At 38.7% G+C, this 15,904-nt stretch overlaps 1 protein-coding gene across 1 annotated transcript; it reads left to right on the top strand.

Annotated features, from left to right (window-relative positions):
- Positions 1–10,412: 10,412 nt before the first annotated feature.
- epd (ependymin) lies at positions 10,413–13,270 on the top strand. The gene is made up of 6 exons (XM_052105256.1): positions 10,413–10,554; positions 10,644–10,678; positions 12,052–12,186; positions 12,332–12,518; positions 12,702–12,786; positions 12,956–13,270. The coding sequence occupies exons 1-6, from the start codon at positions 10,428–10,430 to the stop codon at positions 13,077–13,079; spliced, it is 693 nt and encodes a 230-aa protein (XP_051961216.1). The 5' UTR covers positions 10,413–10,427; the 3' UTR covers positions 13,080–13,270.
- Positions 13,271–15,904: the final 2,634 nt, after the last annotated feature.

Genomic DNA, 15,904 nt, shown 5'->3' with positions numbered 1-15,904 from the left:
ATCAAGAGAATGTCATGATCTATGGTAGCACTAAGATCTAAAAGCACTAAGTGAAATGCAGCAGCAATAAGATGATAAGAGCAAGTCATTTGTAACTCTGATAAGTGCAGTCTCTGTACTGTGATGAGGCCTAAATCCTGATTGAAATTTTTCTGTAGAAATGTACATAGTTGGGATGACACTACCGTTTATAGTATTTTTAACATAAATGGGCGATTTGAAATCGGTCTATAATTAGCCAATTCTCCAGGATCAAGCTGTCGCTTCTTAATAAGTGGTTTCATAACTGCCATTTCTAGGAACATGTCCTAAGGATAGCGAGGAGTTAATAATATTAAGAAGGTTCTGAGATTACAGGGAATACCTCTTTTAAGAGCTTAGTTGGTATTGGATCTAACATACATGTTGTGGCTTTTGATGTTTCGATAAGTTTTGTTAGCTCTTCATGACCTATGACAGTGAAGGAATGAGAATTGAGAATTACATTTATTTACATTTATTCATTTGGCAGATGCTTTTATCCCAAGCGACTTACAAAAGAGGAAAACATAAGCGAATCATCTTAAGGAGACAGTGGTACGAAAAGTGCCATATTACAAAGTTTCACTATCATCAGAATAGTATACAAAACAGATTTAAGTGCAACAAGAAATGTAAATAATTTTTTTTTTTAGTGACTGTTTAAGTGCTTTTGGAAAAGATGTGTTTTTAGCCATTTTTTGAAGATAGAGAGTGAGTTGGCTTTTCGGATTGAGTTGGGAAGGTCATTCCACCACCGTGGTATGATGAAACTGAAAGTCCGGGAAAGTGTTTCATTAGTTCAAAAGACTTTTCTGTCCTCTGAGTAACACCAAAAACTTAAATTGTAGCAACACCTCCTCCTCGACCCTTCATACGAGGCTCATGTTTATAACAATAACATGAGGGAATAGATTAATTTAATTTAATATATTCATCCAGTTTATGCCAGGTTTCAGTCAGAGCACATCTAAACTATTAATTTATTGCATCTATGTGAACTTCTGCAGTTAATCCACGATGGACTTCAACGGCATTAGTCATTAATCTTACAGTTCATACAAAATCTTTGTTTAAACATTGACCCTTAACACTTACTTAGTTTAATAATTTTAAACCATGAATTGCACTATACATAAGTAATATTGGCATTATATTCATGAGGTTATTCAGAGGGGAACTGGCCCCCACAGTGAGTCTGGTTTCTCCCAAGGTTTTTGTGGAGTTTTGTGTTCCTTGCCACAGTCGCCATCAGCTTGCTCACTGGGGTTATATATACAATTATTATTTAATTACTTATTTTTAAACACAATTCACAATCGTATTTTATCAAACTACACAATGATGACTCATATACATTATAAACGTTACAGTTTTATCTTCTGTTAATGCCTGATGTTCTGTAAAGCTGCTTTGAAAAGATGTGTGTTGTGAAAGGTGCTATACAAATTACTTGATTTGAACTGTAATAATTTCATTTACAATTGGAGCTTTGGTTGAAAGAGATCTAATGTTCCCCGTCTGTTGCTCACGTCGACATTGTGTCGAAGAAGAGGCACTAGGGGTCTCTCTTGAGAGCCTCACGCATCTCTGAACTTGAGAAAAGGCCCATGATAAATTGGCAGACAGAATTTGCATGTCCCGCCCCCGGACATACGGTATAAAGGGAGGGAAATGCATCTGTTCATTCAGAAATTTTCTTCGGAGCCGACCGGTTGTGTGAGCAGTGAGCTGCGATTCTCTCAGAGTGTATGCTGTTGGATCTATGGCGCATATCAGCGGCTTTCTCCTTCTCTGCACGGCAGTGCAGCTTTGCCCCTGGGCGCTTCGACAGCGCTCTCTAAGATAATTTTTGTAAAAGAGTTTAATTCTCTAAAAGAGCAATACACAGCGGCGTTGAACGTCCTTTTTAGGAGGCGTCTTTATGAAGATGCCCTTCCACCCCTATGTAGTTCCTGGATGCAGTCAAGTGCTCTCCGCTCCTGACGGTCACAGGCGCTGCCTCTGTGCCTGGGCCATGATCACACTGAGGCAGCGCTTGTGGATGGTTCATGTTCTCACTGTGAGAACCTTACCATGGCAACGTTGTGGTCGCGGGTTTCCTTCCTAAAAAGGAACGGCACTCCAGCCGCCCCCCGCATCGCTCCTTCTTCCCACGGGATTGAGGACGACCCGGCTGGGGATGGAGGCGATTTGGGGATCGCAGTGGCCTCGGTTTTGCCGGGTACATCCCCACGAATCACCCGCCCCCGACATGCTCATTGACTTCCGCCCAGGCTCGGGGTGACAGCGGCTCACCTCACGGCCAGTCTGCCTATCCTCTTGAGCCCCCTGAGCTGGATGATGAGCTCGCCGCTGCATCAGAGAGTGTTCTGTCTGATATGGAAGACTCGACTGGGCTGCCACCCTTGAATCAGCACGCCCAGTCAGAGGCTGACGCCTAGATGGTCGACATGCTTGCCTGGGCTGCCGTCAGCGTGGGGTTGGACTGGAACCCTCCGTCCTCCCCACAGCCTTCGCGGCTGGATGATTGGTTCCTTGGGTCTGCCCGCCGCTCACAGCCACCCCCCTCCCTCAGTTCCTTTCTTCCCGGAATTGCCTGGGCCCCCCTCCAGGGCCTGTAGGATGACGTCATCACTGACCTCCAAAGCCTACAGCGCCACCGGATAGGCCGCTTCCGCCTTACATGCAATGGCCCTCCTGCAAGTCCACCAGGCCAAGGCACTTAAAGATCTGCACTTGGGTAGTCCTGACCACTGACCCATCTTGATGGTGTATGTTGCCGCTATTGCAGCCCACCACGACGCGGTAGACGGTAAGTCTTTGGGTAAGCACGACTTGGTTATCAGGTTCCTTAGAGGCGACCGGAGGTTGAATCCTTCCCGGCCAAGCCTGTTCCCCTCCTGGGATCTCTCAGTGGTCCTCTCTCACATCACATATCACAACTCGCCCGCCGTCTCCTCCTTTGAAGCCACTCAAGTCGCTGTGTGCCACTCACATCCCAGGCAGCCTCAATGTGGCAGCGGATGCGCTATCGCGACAAGGTAGGCCCAGCGGAGAATAGAGGCTCCACCCCCAGTCGGTCCAGCTGATTTGGAAACGGTTGGGCAAGGAACAGGTAGACAGGTAGGACCTCCCGAGAGACATTCCACTGCCCGCTCTGGTACTCCTAAATGGAAGCACCCCTCGGGACAGACGTGCTGGCACACAGCTGGCCCAGGGGACTGCGCAAGTATGCATTTCCCCCAGTGAGCCTTTTGAACAGGTTCTATGCAAGGTGAGGGAGGACGAGGAACAAGTCATTCTAGTTTCCCCCTACTGGCCCTCTCGGACTTGATTCTCGGATCTCGTGCTCCTCGCGACAGCCCCTCCCTGGAGAATTCCCCTGAGGAAGGACCTTGTGCCCAGACCTCTGGAACCTCCATGTCTGGCCCCTGGATGAGATGCTGAAGATCTAGCTGGCCTACCACCTGCTGTCGTAGACACGATCGAAGCCAGAGCTCCCTCTACCAGGCAACTTTACGCCCTGAAGTGGCGCTTGTTCATGAATTGGTGTTCTTCCCGGTCTGAAGACCTACAGAGGTGCGCAGTCGAGTCAGTGATCTCATTTCTGCAGGAGAGGTTGGAGGGGAGGCTGTCCCAGAAGACGGCCCTCCTGATCACGCTCGCATCCATCAAGAGGGTCTGGGACCTGCAAGGGTTCTCTGTCAGTGACACCTGCCTGGAGTTCGGTCCGGCAGACACTCATGTCATCCTAAGACCGCGACCGGGCTACGTGCCCAAGGAGGAGGCAGACCCAGCCCCTTTGTTGTAAATGTAAACCACTTTACAGAACAACCTGTAAAATTTACAGTTTAAAATGGTTGTAATTTACATGCTGGCACTGAAAAAAAAAAGAAATCTGTTAAATTTACAGTAAAAGAAATTCATTTGTTAATCCCCGTAGTAACTATAGAAGGGCACATGATGACATGAAGTTCATCAGAACTGGCTCTTCCAGGAGCAAAAACCAATAGGTATATAGCGACAGTGTTCAGTATAACTCACACAAACACTAAACACCATCATGGTAACACATGTGAGATTTAAATAGTGTGAGATTTAAATAGTGCAGTAAACATTAACTAAATGACATCAAATATAACACAGAACACCCCAGTGTACATAACTGATATTAAAAATATGATGAAACATAACTATTCCCATAAAATATAATGAAATGTAATGGGCCACGCAGGGAATTGTTGGAACGCCCGATTGCTGTTTTTTTACTGTAATTTTAACAATAATTTACTGTAAAAAGTACATGTAGTCTCTTGTTCTTTTTACCAATAATTTTACAGGAAATTCTTACTTTTTACATTTAAGTAATGTGATTTTTACATCATTTTATTATAAAAACTACTGTATTGTCTTTTAAAATATATTAAAACATTTTACTGTATATTTTACAGTTAATATATGTTAATCAATTAACATTTTATTTCTGTAGCATTTTTACAGTATTTTACTGTAAAAATTACTGAAATTTTTTACAGTGTATGTATATATATATATACTATTTATATAATTATGTATATTTTGTAAGCACACTAAAGATATAATCTAGTTTATTAATGTTCATTGCATTTATTGTGTGTTCTGTAATTGACTACCTGGTCAATAGTATGTATTTTGTGTTTTACCACACAGGTATGTTAATTGGCATCTAAGAAAAACTAATGCTGTTTTGAATTATTTGTATATAAGAATTATAATTATTATTAATATTAGTATTACATATACTATTACTATTATATAATGTATATGTGTGTTGTACAGTGTGTGTGAGTTCGTTGTCTTTCCGGCAATGCCACTAGAGTGGAGAGGCAAAGAAAGTGTCTGTTTATGTGTTTTACCATACAGGTACTAAATTAAATCACCTTTGGCACGACCAGCTTTGTGTGGAAAATTGTTTATTAACAATATCATAGAATAAAAATAACACAATGACGAGAACAACCGCTACATCTGCATGGATCTGTTTGTATTCAAAACTGTATGATTGTAGGAATACCAGAATTTTCTCAGCAATGCCTTTGTGGGCTGACTCTCGACTTGGTATGTCTCTTTGGCAACACATTGCTGTAGGTTGTGTGGTACAGTGCGTAAAGCTCTGGGTTTGTACCCCAAAGGCTATGGTTTGGCATCTTAAGTTGTTCCTCTGTCAACCCTTTACATTGGGAAATGTAGGCTGCATTTGGCCCCATAAATGTTACTTGCATTATTCTTTCATATAGAGTTCTAAAATAGAGACATCACCAAATTAAAGGAAAATAAATGGTTTGAAGATAACAATACCAAGACTTCATTCTTTCTCTGCTCTAGAAGTTGGTTGATCACTGACCCTGACCAATCATTTCTATTACTTAGATCTAGCACTCTGAGTATCTCAAATGCTTCCCAATATTCTTCTACATGATGCAAGATAAATATTGTAGAATAATTTTCTGACTGCTACCTGGCAAACGCAATGTTAAATTCTTCGGCCCTACCTAATTAACAGTAATTTAGATTTGTTTTTAAAAATGTGATTGAGATTTTCTGTTTTCCCTCTGGTTTGATGTTCCCTTTTGCCTATAAAACAAGACAGACATCAAGCAGGGAAAGCAAATAAACTAAGGATCACCAGTCACAAGCATCCCGCATTGTCTCCAACAAAACCCCCAAAGTTGACTTCAGTTCAACATCTGGGCTCTGATATAGTCAATGCTCTCATCTACATCAACCACACAAGAATGGCCTTCTCTCTGTGCATGTACTGTAATTTGCCCAAAACTTTTAGTTTACCTGATGTTACCTGTGCACATCAACAGTGAAAGGCTTATTTTAATCTATAGCATTTGTTAGCAAGTCATCTTAAGAAAACAATGTTTGCTGAGCATACATTATGTATAATCACTAATCAGTTACACAGACAGTGAATCTTTGTACAGTCCCTAACCTTTCCACATCACAAGAAGTGGAAAAAAGTTTTTTCTTTTCTGACACCCACAATATATTATAGAGTGAGACAGCAAACTATTTCTCCTAATTTTGTGATGTGCATCAATTAGATGCTTTTCTGTAAAACAGATCTGTCAGTTTTCTACACCCAGATATTAAATGTAACATCTAAAAGCACATTTCATGAAACAGCAATAATGAAAGTTGCCAAACAAACATTTAGGTGGTTTTCTTGTGTCCTCTTTCCCAGAAAACACAACCAGTGAATTTTTGCATTCAAATCTCTTTAAAGTTTCTTGCTATTCATTTGAACTTGTGCATGTAAAGTGCATCCGGAAAGTATTCACAGTGCTTAACTTTTCCCACATTTTGTTATGTTACAGCGTTATTCCAAAATTGATTAAATTCATTATTTTCCTAAAAATTCTACAAACAATACCCCATAATGACAACATGAAAGAAGTTTGTTTGAAATCTTTGCAAATGTATTAAAAATAAAAAACGGAAAAAATCACATGTAAATAAGTATTCACAGCCTTTGCCATGACACTCAAAATTGAGCTCAGGTGCATCTTGTTTCCACTGATCATCCTAGAGATGTTTGTACAACTTGATTGTAGTCCACTTGTGGTAAATTCGGTTGATTGGACATGATTTGGAAAGGCACACACCTGTCTATATAAGGTCCCACAGTTAACAGTGCATGTCAGAGCACAAACCAAGCCATGAAATCCAAGGAATTGTCTGTAGACCGCCGAGACAGGATTGTATCAAGACACAGATCTGGAGAAGGGTACAGCAAAATTTCTGCAGCACTGAAGGTCCCAATGAGCACAGTGGCCTCCATCATCCATAAATGAAAGAAGTTTGGAACCACCAGGACTCTTCCTAGAGCTGGCCACCTGGCCAAACTGAGCGATCTGGGGATAAGGGGCTTAGTCAGGGAGGTGACTAAGAACCCGATGGTCACTCTGACAGAGCTCCAGCAATTCTCTGTGGAGAGAGGAGAACCTTCCAGAAGAACAACCATCTCTGCAGCACTCCACCTATCAGGCTTGTATTGTAGAGTTGCCAGATAGGAGCCACTCCTCAGTAAAAGGCATATGACAGCCCGCCTGGCGTTTGCCAAAAGGCACCTGAAGGACTCTCAGACCATGAGAAACAAAATTCTCTGGTCAGATGAAACAAATATTGAACTCTTTGGCCTGAATGGTAAGCGTCATGGCAAAGGTTCATCTTCCAACAGGACAACGATCCTAAGCACACAGCCAAGATAACAAAGGAGTGGCTACGGGACAACTCTGTGAATGTCCTTGAGTGGCCCAGCCAGAGCCCAGACTTGAACACGGTTGAACATCTCTGGAGAGATCTGAAAATGGCTGGGCCCCGATGCTCCCCATTCAACCTGATGGAGCTTGAGAGGTCCTGCCAAGGAGAATGGGAGAAACTGCCCAAAATTAGGTGTGCCAAGCTTGTAGCATCATACACAAAGACTTGAGGCTGTAATTGATGCCAAAGGTGCTTCAACAAAGTATTGAGCAAAGGCTGTGAATACTTGTGTACATGTGATTTTACTTTTATTTATTAATAATTTTTAATAAATTTGCAGAGATTTCAAAAACTTTCACATTGTCATTCTGGGGTATTGTTTGCAGAATTGATGAAAATAATTTATTTAATCCATTTTGGAATAAGGCTGTAACAAAACAAAATATGGAAAAAGTGAAGCGCTGTGAATGCTTTCCGGATGCATTTTTTAAAATTGAGAATAAAAAAACGCTATTCACAATTCCAAGGATAAACAAGACACCGCAAACACAACAGTGGAATTCAGCTTTTGGAGCTTTATCTATATCTGATAGCCTCTTGTGTGACTGATAACTAAATCAAATTGGATGGGTGAAAATCAACTGACTGAAACTTTTTATTAAAAATAGAAAATTGACCTAGACTAGAAGGTATTTTAAATGAAGACGCTGTGCAGCTGTGAGGAATTCTGGATTATGTAGGCAAATGGATTGGCCTTTGCAAACAAGCCTCAGTCATATCTGTGATTGGCATTATTTAAAAAAGAAGAGGGAAAAAAGATTTTTTAAATTTCTGTTTACTGAACCAAGTCATAACAGCCTTGTGGTGTTATAGTTCCTAGATACACCATATGCCAAAAAGTTGTGGACACCCGAACACCTACTTTAATTTGTGCTTGTTGAACATTTACAGTTTTTCTCGATAGCTAAGACACATTTAATGAAACTATTCACCATTTCCTCAACTGTAAACACAATATCAACTACATTCAAATTTGAACAAACCTCAAAGTTCCCCGTCACAAACCAATTATCTTCTGTCAAAATTAAACATTGACTTCATACGACACACAAACATAGCAAACTATTCTACTGCTCACAACACAGTGGGATCAATTTAAAACACTGATACAAAAACTTCTATCAACCAGGGAGAATTTTGCAGGTCATTCTCTATGTATTGCAGTTAAAGCACATAATATTATAGAAAAAATAGAAGTGTTCAAAGGGTTTATTTGAGACTAAGCCTACATTACAGTACTGTAAAGTTGGGTGAAAATCACTGTACTTTGAAACAATTTGTTACCGTAGTGTAGAGTCAGTGAATTGTCTTTTTGGCAAAGAAATTGGCCTAAATTAAGAATACTTTAAAACTGTAAGTAAGAGTTGCCACAAAAATATCGTACTACTCTACAATGTAAGATGCTTTTCAGTTTTGCAGGAATACAGTACGTTACATAAGAATTTTGCGGATTAGACAAAGTAGACAAAAAATGATGCAGTACATGGACTACACAGTACAATACGTGGCCTCTAAACTGCAGTATGTATATTGTCTACAGTAAGTTTCAGTTAATGTAGTTACCTGTTTTCTTAACTGAAGGTTTACGTAAATGATAGATGTAACTGTAAAACCACTCAGATTTAGCTGAACTTGTTGCCCAGTATTGTTGTACCATGCACAAAAGAATCAACCAGAAAACTGTAGAACAAATATCATCAGGGACAACTGTTCTTCTGCCCATTCCGCTTCCTCTTCTGTCTGACAGAGTTGAAGTAATGGTTAGGATAATAGGGCCAACAGAATAATTTACAATATGTTAGCAATCGGTCCAACAATTTGCTACTATAATATCTTCCACTCTGAATATAGCTGCATGGAGTTGCTCCCATTCAGACATTGGTGAGGTCAGACACTGAAGCTGGGTGATGGACCTTGGCTCACAGCCGGCTTCCAATTCAAGCCAGTGATGTTCAGTGCGGTTCAGGTCTGGGCTTTGTACAGTCCAGTCAGTACAGTCTTCCATACAGAAAGTACATTATTTCTATGGACCTCGCACAAGGGCATTGTCATGCTGGAACAGAAAAAGGCCCTTCCAAAACTGTTTCCACAAAGTTGGAAGCACACAATTCTTTAGAATGCCACTGTATGCTGTAACTTTAAAATTTGCATATTAAAATTTAATATGTTCATTAAAAGGGGGTGTCCACAAACTTTGGCCAAATAGTGCATGGCTCAGGTCCCTCCATGGATGTAAATGTACGGTATGTGATTTTTTTTTTCCCATTATATTGTCTGCCAGGTAAAAATCGTCTAAAAAAGTCAGCTTAGAAAAATAATAGCCTCTCCTCAACAAGCCACATAAGTTGAGGCATCATCTCTTTATAGCACAAATAGTGCAAAATGAGTTATGCTTTGAGTTTTGATACTCTTGGTTAGGAGTTTATTCAAATTGACAATTTGCAAACACCACTAATAAAGAGTCCTCCAGCTTTCTAGTTACATAATAACACATACATTAATGCATTAATTAACAAAGACAAATATAACTTTATTACCATTTGTACTGCATTACAATGTGATTGACATACTGAAGATATCCACTGGATCATTATAAGCAGACACATCTAAGATTTGTAAATGGAGTCCTCTAGTACTTTTCCATGACCAGGAAAAGTGCCAGATGGGCTTTTGTTTTAACACCTGTGTAACCAAGTTTTGTTTTTGTTATGTTTTTTTCTCTCTCTGTCTACCTCTTGATTAAGAAGTTTAGTCAGGGCTTCCATGGTGTAATCATCACCTTACATGAACCAATGTCCTTATGTGATGCGACACCAACTGTCTCTGGACTTGTGGTCCACCAGAATGGAGCCAGCACCCCTGAGTGCTGATCAGATGCCAGACAGCGGATTGTTTGTTTAAATTAAATCGGTCTCCTTGTAAATGGCTATTTGTGCCAATTTTGAAGTTCTGATGTCCAGCTTCATCATTTGCACTTACAGCAGAAGGTGATTTCGAAACATATTTTGTTTATTCAAATGCTGGATGTCCTGAGACAGAAGGGAGGGGGGAGTTTCTTTTGGGTGCAGAGAATATATATATAAAGCACAGTCTGAATGAGGGTGTATGTGTCTGGACCTGAGGAAAGTGAAAAAGCAATGATGCATACAGTCAAGCTGCTCTGTGTGGTGTTTTCGTGCCTCTGTGGTATTGCCTGGGCTTCGTCTAATCGCCAGCCATGTCGTAAGAGCTTTATACATTCTTTCTCTTTTTTTTTTTTTTTTAAAGAGTAATATGTTTCTGTAATGTTCGTTTTTCTGTTTCTTTCTCAGATGCACCACCATTGACAAGTGGAACAATGAAAGTGGTGAGTGTACAAAATTTTTTCATGTGCTAATATCAAAATTAACTGGTTTTAGTAAATATTTTATTAAGTCAGACCAAACCAACCTGAATGTATTAGATTACACCATCCAAATAATTTTTTAAGAGTCTGATTAAGTACAAATAACAGCTGCATGTAACCACTTTTTTAAGTGTAACCTTGTAAACCTTGAATTTCTGTAATGTGAGACATTGCCTTTTTTTCGGTGTCTTCTAAATGTTAGATAGAGATCTTTTATGAAATAATCTAATGCAGTAATGTGTACAGGTCTATAATTATTAGAAACAGTCCCTTTGGCACTCACAGGCCAGATAAAAATCGCTGAAGGTGCTTTTAAAAATAGTGGGGGTGCTCAGTATAAAGTGGAGACCAAATGTATTTAAATGTGATTGATAGATGAAATCATGTTTAATGCAACCAAAACAACTTCATATTTAATCCACAAATTACACTGCCTTTTTTTTTCCCCAATGTGCAATCAGTTATAGCTTTAGTTTTTTCTGCGCATGAATGTAAGCGATGTCAGTTTTCATGTTCCACCTAGATTTAAGGTTGGGATTTGGCTTTGGGAAACTGATCCTAGACCAGCAGTTATGGGCCGTTTTATCCAGGAGCAGAAATCGGAAGAAACAAGCGAGGTGGTGAATTGAGCTGGGGTCTTAACAAATGAGATAGCAAGATGCTTTTTGGATAACACATTTAGATACTTATTCAAAATAACCACTTCAGAAAAGCGCTAAACATTCTCTGTTCATTTCAGTCACATCTTAAATATTATATCTGCATTGCGATTATATCAATCAGTGTGAACCCACTTTCAAAATTTTTCACAACAAAACTATCGCCCAATTTAAGAAATACTATTTGGTTTATGGGGGCCTTTAGCATCTACAACAGGGTTTTTTTTTTGTTTACCCCAAATAATACCTTTTTACTTATTGGACATTTATTAAAAAAACTTTTTATTTAATCACCTTGAACAAAACTGAAAATGATAAATAAACATTTTGTCAAATAAATAGATAAATGGAATAATTTCAGGGATTTTCACTAGATACAAAAATTTGCAACATTTTAAAAATGATTAAATATTATTAATAAAGACACAGCATGCAATGAGCTCATGGATCAGGGATATTTTGAAGTGCATAGTGACAAACAGGTGTTAAGGAAAGTACTGGGGTAGTTTAGTGTTTTGGGAGAAAAAAAAATAAAATGTGAATTTTACCCTGTGGTGCCTGTGGTTTCATTAGATCAACAACTGGTTGATCTAATGAAAGCTAAAAACAAATAATTTGTACTCTTTAAAAGCTATTTTTAATCATTCTTTCATTTGTCTCAAAACACACATTCAGGTGTCAACAGGGGGTCATGATCTTGCATCTGGAATATTCAATTATGACTCCAAAACAAATAAATTTCGCTTTGTGGAGGACACTACTCACGCAAACAAAACATCTTATCTGGATGTGCTCTTACATTTTGACGAGGTAGGCCTGATTACCAATTCTCTCTCTATATATTTCTCTTCCTCTTTCAGTTCATGATTGCTTTCACTGATTCTTGTTAACTTTTTTTAATATATAAAAAAACACTTTTTCTTTCTTTCTCACTCTTACTCATACAAACACACAGGGTGTACTTTATGAGATAGACAGTAAAAACGAGAGTTGCAAGAAGGAGACTCTGCAGTTCCGTAAGCATATCATGGAGATTCCAACTGATGCCACTCATGAATCTGAGATCTACATGGGCAGCCCCTCCATCACAGAACAGGGACTGAGAGTCCGGGTGTGGACCGGGAAGTTGCCTGAACTTCATGGTCATTACCTTTATTACTTTTTTCATGCTGTCTTTTTTGTTTTGAGGCTTTACTTAAAATGTAATTAAGATCAAATTGAAAAGGAAGTTAACCTCACATTTGTTTGCCTAAATAATAAGGGTTATAACCATTTTTTTCAACAAATAAAACAAGCATTATTATTATTTTTTGTATTCTTTTCAGCTCACTACTCTCTGTCAACCACTTCATGCGGCTGTTTGCCGGTTTGCAGCTCCTACTTTGGTGATAAGAAGGACCTTCTTTTCAGGTAAATGAAGAACAAAATCCATAGCACAGACTGAATGTCTAAAACACTAATAAGAGTATTGTTAAATAGCCTACCGTAAGATTCTTTTTAATTTTTTTTTATATTTCTTGAGGATGTCTATGTTTTAATTGGTCCTGTCATTTTGTTGAACATATCAATCATCCCTTAGTTTCTATGGTGTTGAAACGAAAGTTGATGACCAACAAGTCTTTGTGCCCCCGGCCTACTGTGAGGATGTGGCATTCGAGGAGACTCCAGACGACCACAGCTTCTTCGACCTGTTCCATGACTGAAAAACAGAAGATGATACACAATCTGCCAAAGATGGCTATATACAATAATAAAAAGAGCATTTAAATAAAAATATGTCCCGCATCCATCTGTCTTTCTTCAAAAACATATCTGTAGATTTTACAACACAACTTTTTTGCAACTTCTGTTTCTTCACTCTAATGAAGTCAATAAAGCTAAGCTTTCACTGAAATCCATTTCAATGTCTATTTTTAAAAAAGATTGCAGGATGGAGAAAATAATCATAGAGTGATTAATGCAGAAATAATACAAGTTGTCACTTACAGTACAGTATAAATATGATAAAAATATGTGAACACAAAAAATATCAACCTGTTAAAATCCAACAAAATAATTGTCCATCTCACTACCGCATATGGCCAAAACCACCTAGCAGAGGCAACAGAGGTACTAGGAAAAGTAGTGTGCAGATATTCTGCAGTAATCTAGAACTGATCCTTGCACAAAGATGGCAAAAGCTACTAACACTAAATTTAAAATGTAAAAACAAGTTAAAATTAGCCAGATAAAAGTTAACTATATTTCAAATCTATCTAAAAGTGTTATGTGTTTGAAAATATGCACAATGCAGTGACACGAGTTTCATAAATGGTCATTCATATATTATAAACCATCTGTGTTTTATACAGATGAAACACGCTATGTGGCTCTCAAACTTGGCTTTATACTGTATTTTGTTTATCATTTGTGTAGATTTTGTGACACCTTTCTTTTGCCCACCCTTAATTTCTAGCTCTAAATTGCGAGAATTGTAAAACACAGGGGTCTGCAGTAAAGCAAAATGTCATTGGTTCTTGGCACATTTAGGAACAGCTGTTTCATGCTATTAAAATTACAGGAGGAATGAATAAGTTAAATGCTGCACACATGTTGTGATGACATTGATTTTTAGCAGGATGAATGGCAAATTAATGGTTTCTTATTTCTTTATGGTTATTTTGTGCAACAATGGCTCTTGTTTGTTTTTTAATCAGAAATATTGAATACTCAAAAGTTCCTTTGTTCATCTGTATTGAATTATGTGCATGCAATATGTATTTGAGGTTGCAAGGTCAATGTCACTGACAGCAATAATGAGAGCTGTGGGAAGTACATACCAAAACTGTGAATGCCTCATTGAGCATTTATCTTACGTATTTTTACAGAGGGTTACCTAGCTCTCTGTGCAAAATGAAGGAAATTTCCCAACTTCAGTTGTTAGAGCCTCTTTAATTCATTCATATTTTCACTTCTTAATTTGTCATTACATTACATTCCTCATTTTTTCCCCATTTCACATTTGTAGTTTCATGAGCAATCATATACAGAGAGCAGTCAGAATAAATGTTTTAAGGAATTTTTAGTCTAGCTTTCCTCTAAATACTCTGTCACTTCCTGTGGTTGTGTTATTATTCATGCTTATTTTTCTTTTACAGTTTTTCTGAATTGCTAAAACACTAAACTCCATTCTCTGAACCAAATGCTCAGTGGCCTAGAGACCCATTTGTCGAATCAATCACACGTTTTGCAAAACTCTAAACACATTCTCACTCACTAAAACCCAATTCACACTGTGATGCACTTGTGTTGCAAAACAGTAAACACGGGTAGCAAAACACAACTACAACACAGTTGCCATCATTTACACACGAAATGTTCACACTTGTTTCTAATGATGTGTAAATGTGATGCTGAGGCCGAATGAACCTCTCATTGATGAATCTGTCATTGCAGTTGCACATTTTTAAAGTGCACTGTAATGGGCTTTTCATTTACAGTGTTCTTTGTGCTTTTGCAGTTGGACTACTGTATTTTTACAGTATTCAAGTGCTGAATATACAGACATTCAATACTGTTTTATTGCAGTACTTACAGTATACAATAATATTGTAAATTGTGATTACTATACTTACCAGCAGCCATATTAACCTGTAGTTCAAGACTGGTTGCCCACTGAAGTTAAGCAGGGTTGAGCCTGGCCAGTACAGACTTCCTGGGGAAACCTAAGATTGCTGCTGGAAAAGGTATTAGAGAGGCCAGCAGGGGGCGCTCACCCATTAAAATTCCTCCCTTTGGCCCTTCTTAGTCATGGCCTCCTAATAAACCCCATCTGTACATTGGCTCTATAACTCCACTCTCTCCTCTCCATCAATAGCTGGTGAGTTAACTAGTGCACTATGGCTGATGTTGCATTATCCAGGTGGATGCTGCACACTGGTGGATGTTGAGGAGAGTCTGCTGTTTACTGTGTGAAGTGCTTTGAGTGTAGTGTCTGAAAAGCACTATATAAATTCAGCATATTTTTTTATTTTTCATAATTGTATTGTTGCTTGCCTTTTCTGCATATCGCAGCAGCATTTTGTGGTATGTTCTAAAAGCATTGTTTGATTTTGTGTACTTGCTTGTTTTTATTATTAGGGTGGTTACCTTCCCCCATCCCCCTGGAATCAACGCCCCTGATATAACTTATTTTATTTGGAAAAAAAATAGGTTCATATAAAATTACAACAATGTTTATACTTGGCTTGATCAAATATTTTTCCAGCTTTACTGCTGTCTCAATTTAATATCAGCCTCGCAATATTTTTTAAACGTCTGTTTTCTTTGTTTCATCAAATCAGTAATAATATCAGTAGCTAAAATAAAGTCACAATGTGTGATGAGATATTCCTCGAATCTTCCATTAGACTTTCTTCCTTTTACAGGTGACAGAAGATTTCACACATTTATTAGGACGACTGCGTTCTGCTGTTGTTCCTCTGGTTGGTTAACTGTACACAAAACCCTGCCCACCGGAACTAACGGTGCACTTGTCACATATGCTGTA

The sequence above is a fragment of the Xyrauchen texanus genome, chromosome 3, assembly GCF_025860055.1.
Source record: "Xyrauchen texanus isolate HMW12.3.18 chromosome 3, RBS_HiC_50CHRs, whole genome shotgun sequence".
In the NCBI taxonomy this organism is placed as follows: domain Eukaryota; kingdom Metazoa; phylum Chordata; class Actinopteri; order Cypriniformes; family Catostomidae; genus Xyrauchen; species Xyrauchen texanus.
The sequence above is the reverse complement of the archived record's forward strand: the minus strand, read 5'-3'. Positions and strand labels throughout refer to the sequence as shown.

Coding starts and splice junctions, on each gene's coding strand:
- epd (XM_052105256.1), top strand. CDS start 10,428: ATGAGGGTGTATGTGTCTGGACCTGAGGAAAGTGAAAAAGCAATGATG. Junction 12,187..12,331: donor TGCTCTTACATTTTGACGAG/GTAGGCCTGATT, acceptor ACAAACACACAG/GGTGTACTTTATGAGATAGA. Junction 12,787..12,955: donor AAGAAGGACCTTCTTTTCAG/GTAAATGAAGAA, acceptor ATCATCCCTTAG/TTTCTATGGTGTTGAAACGA.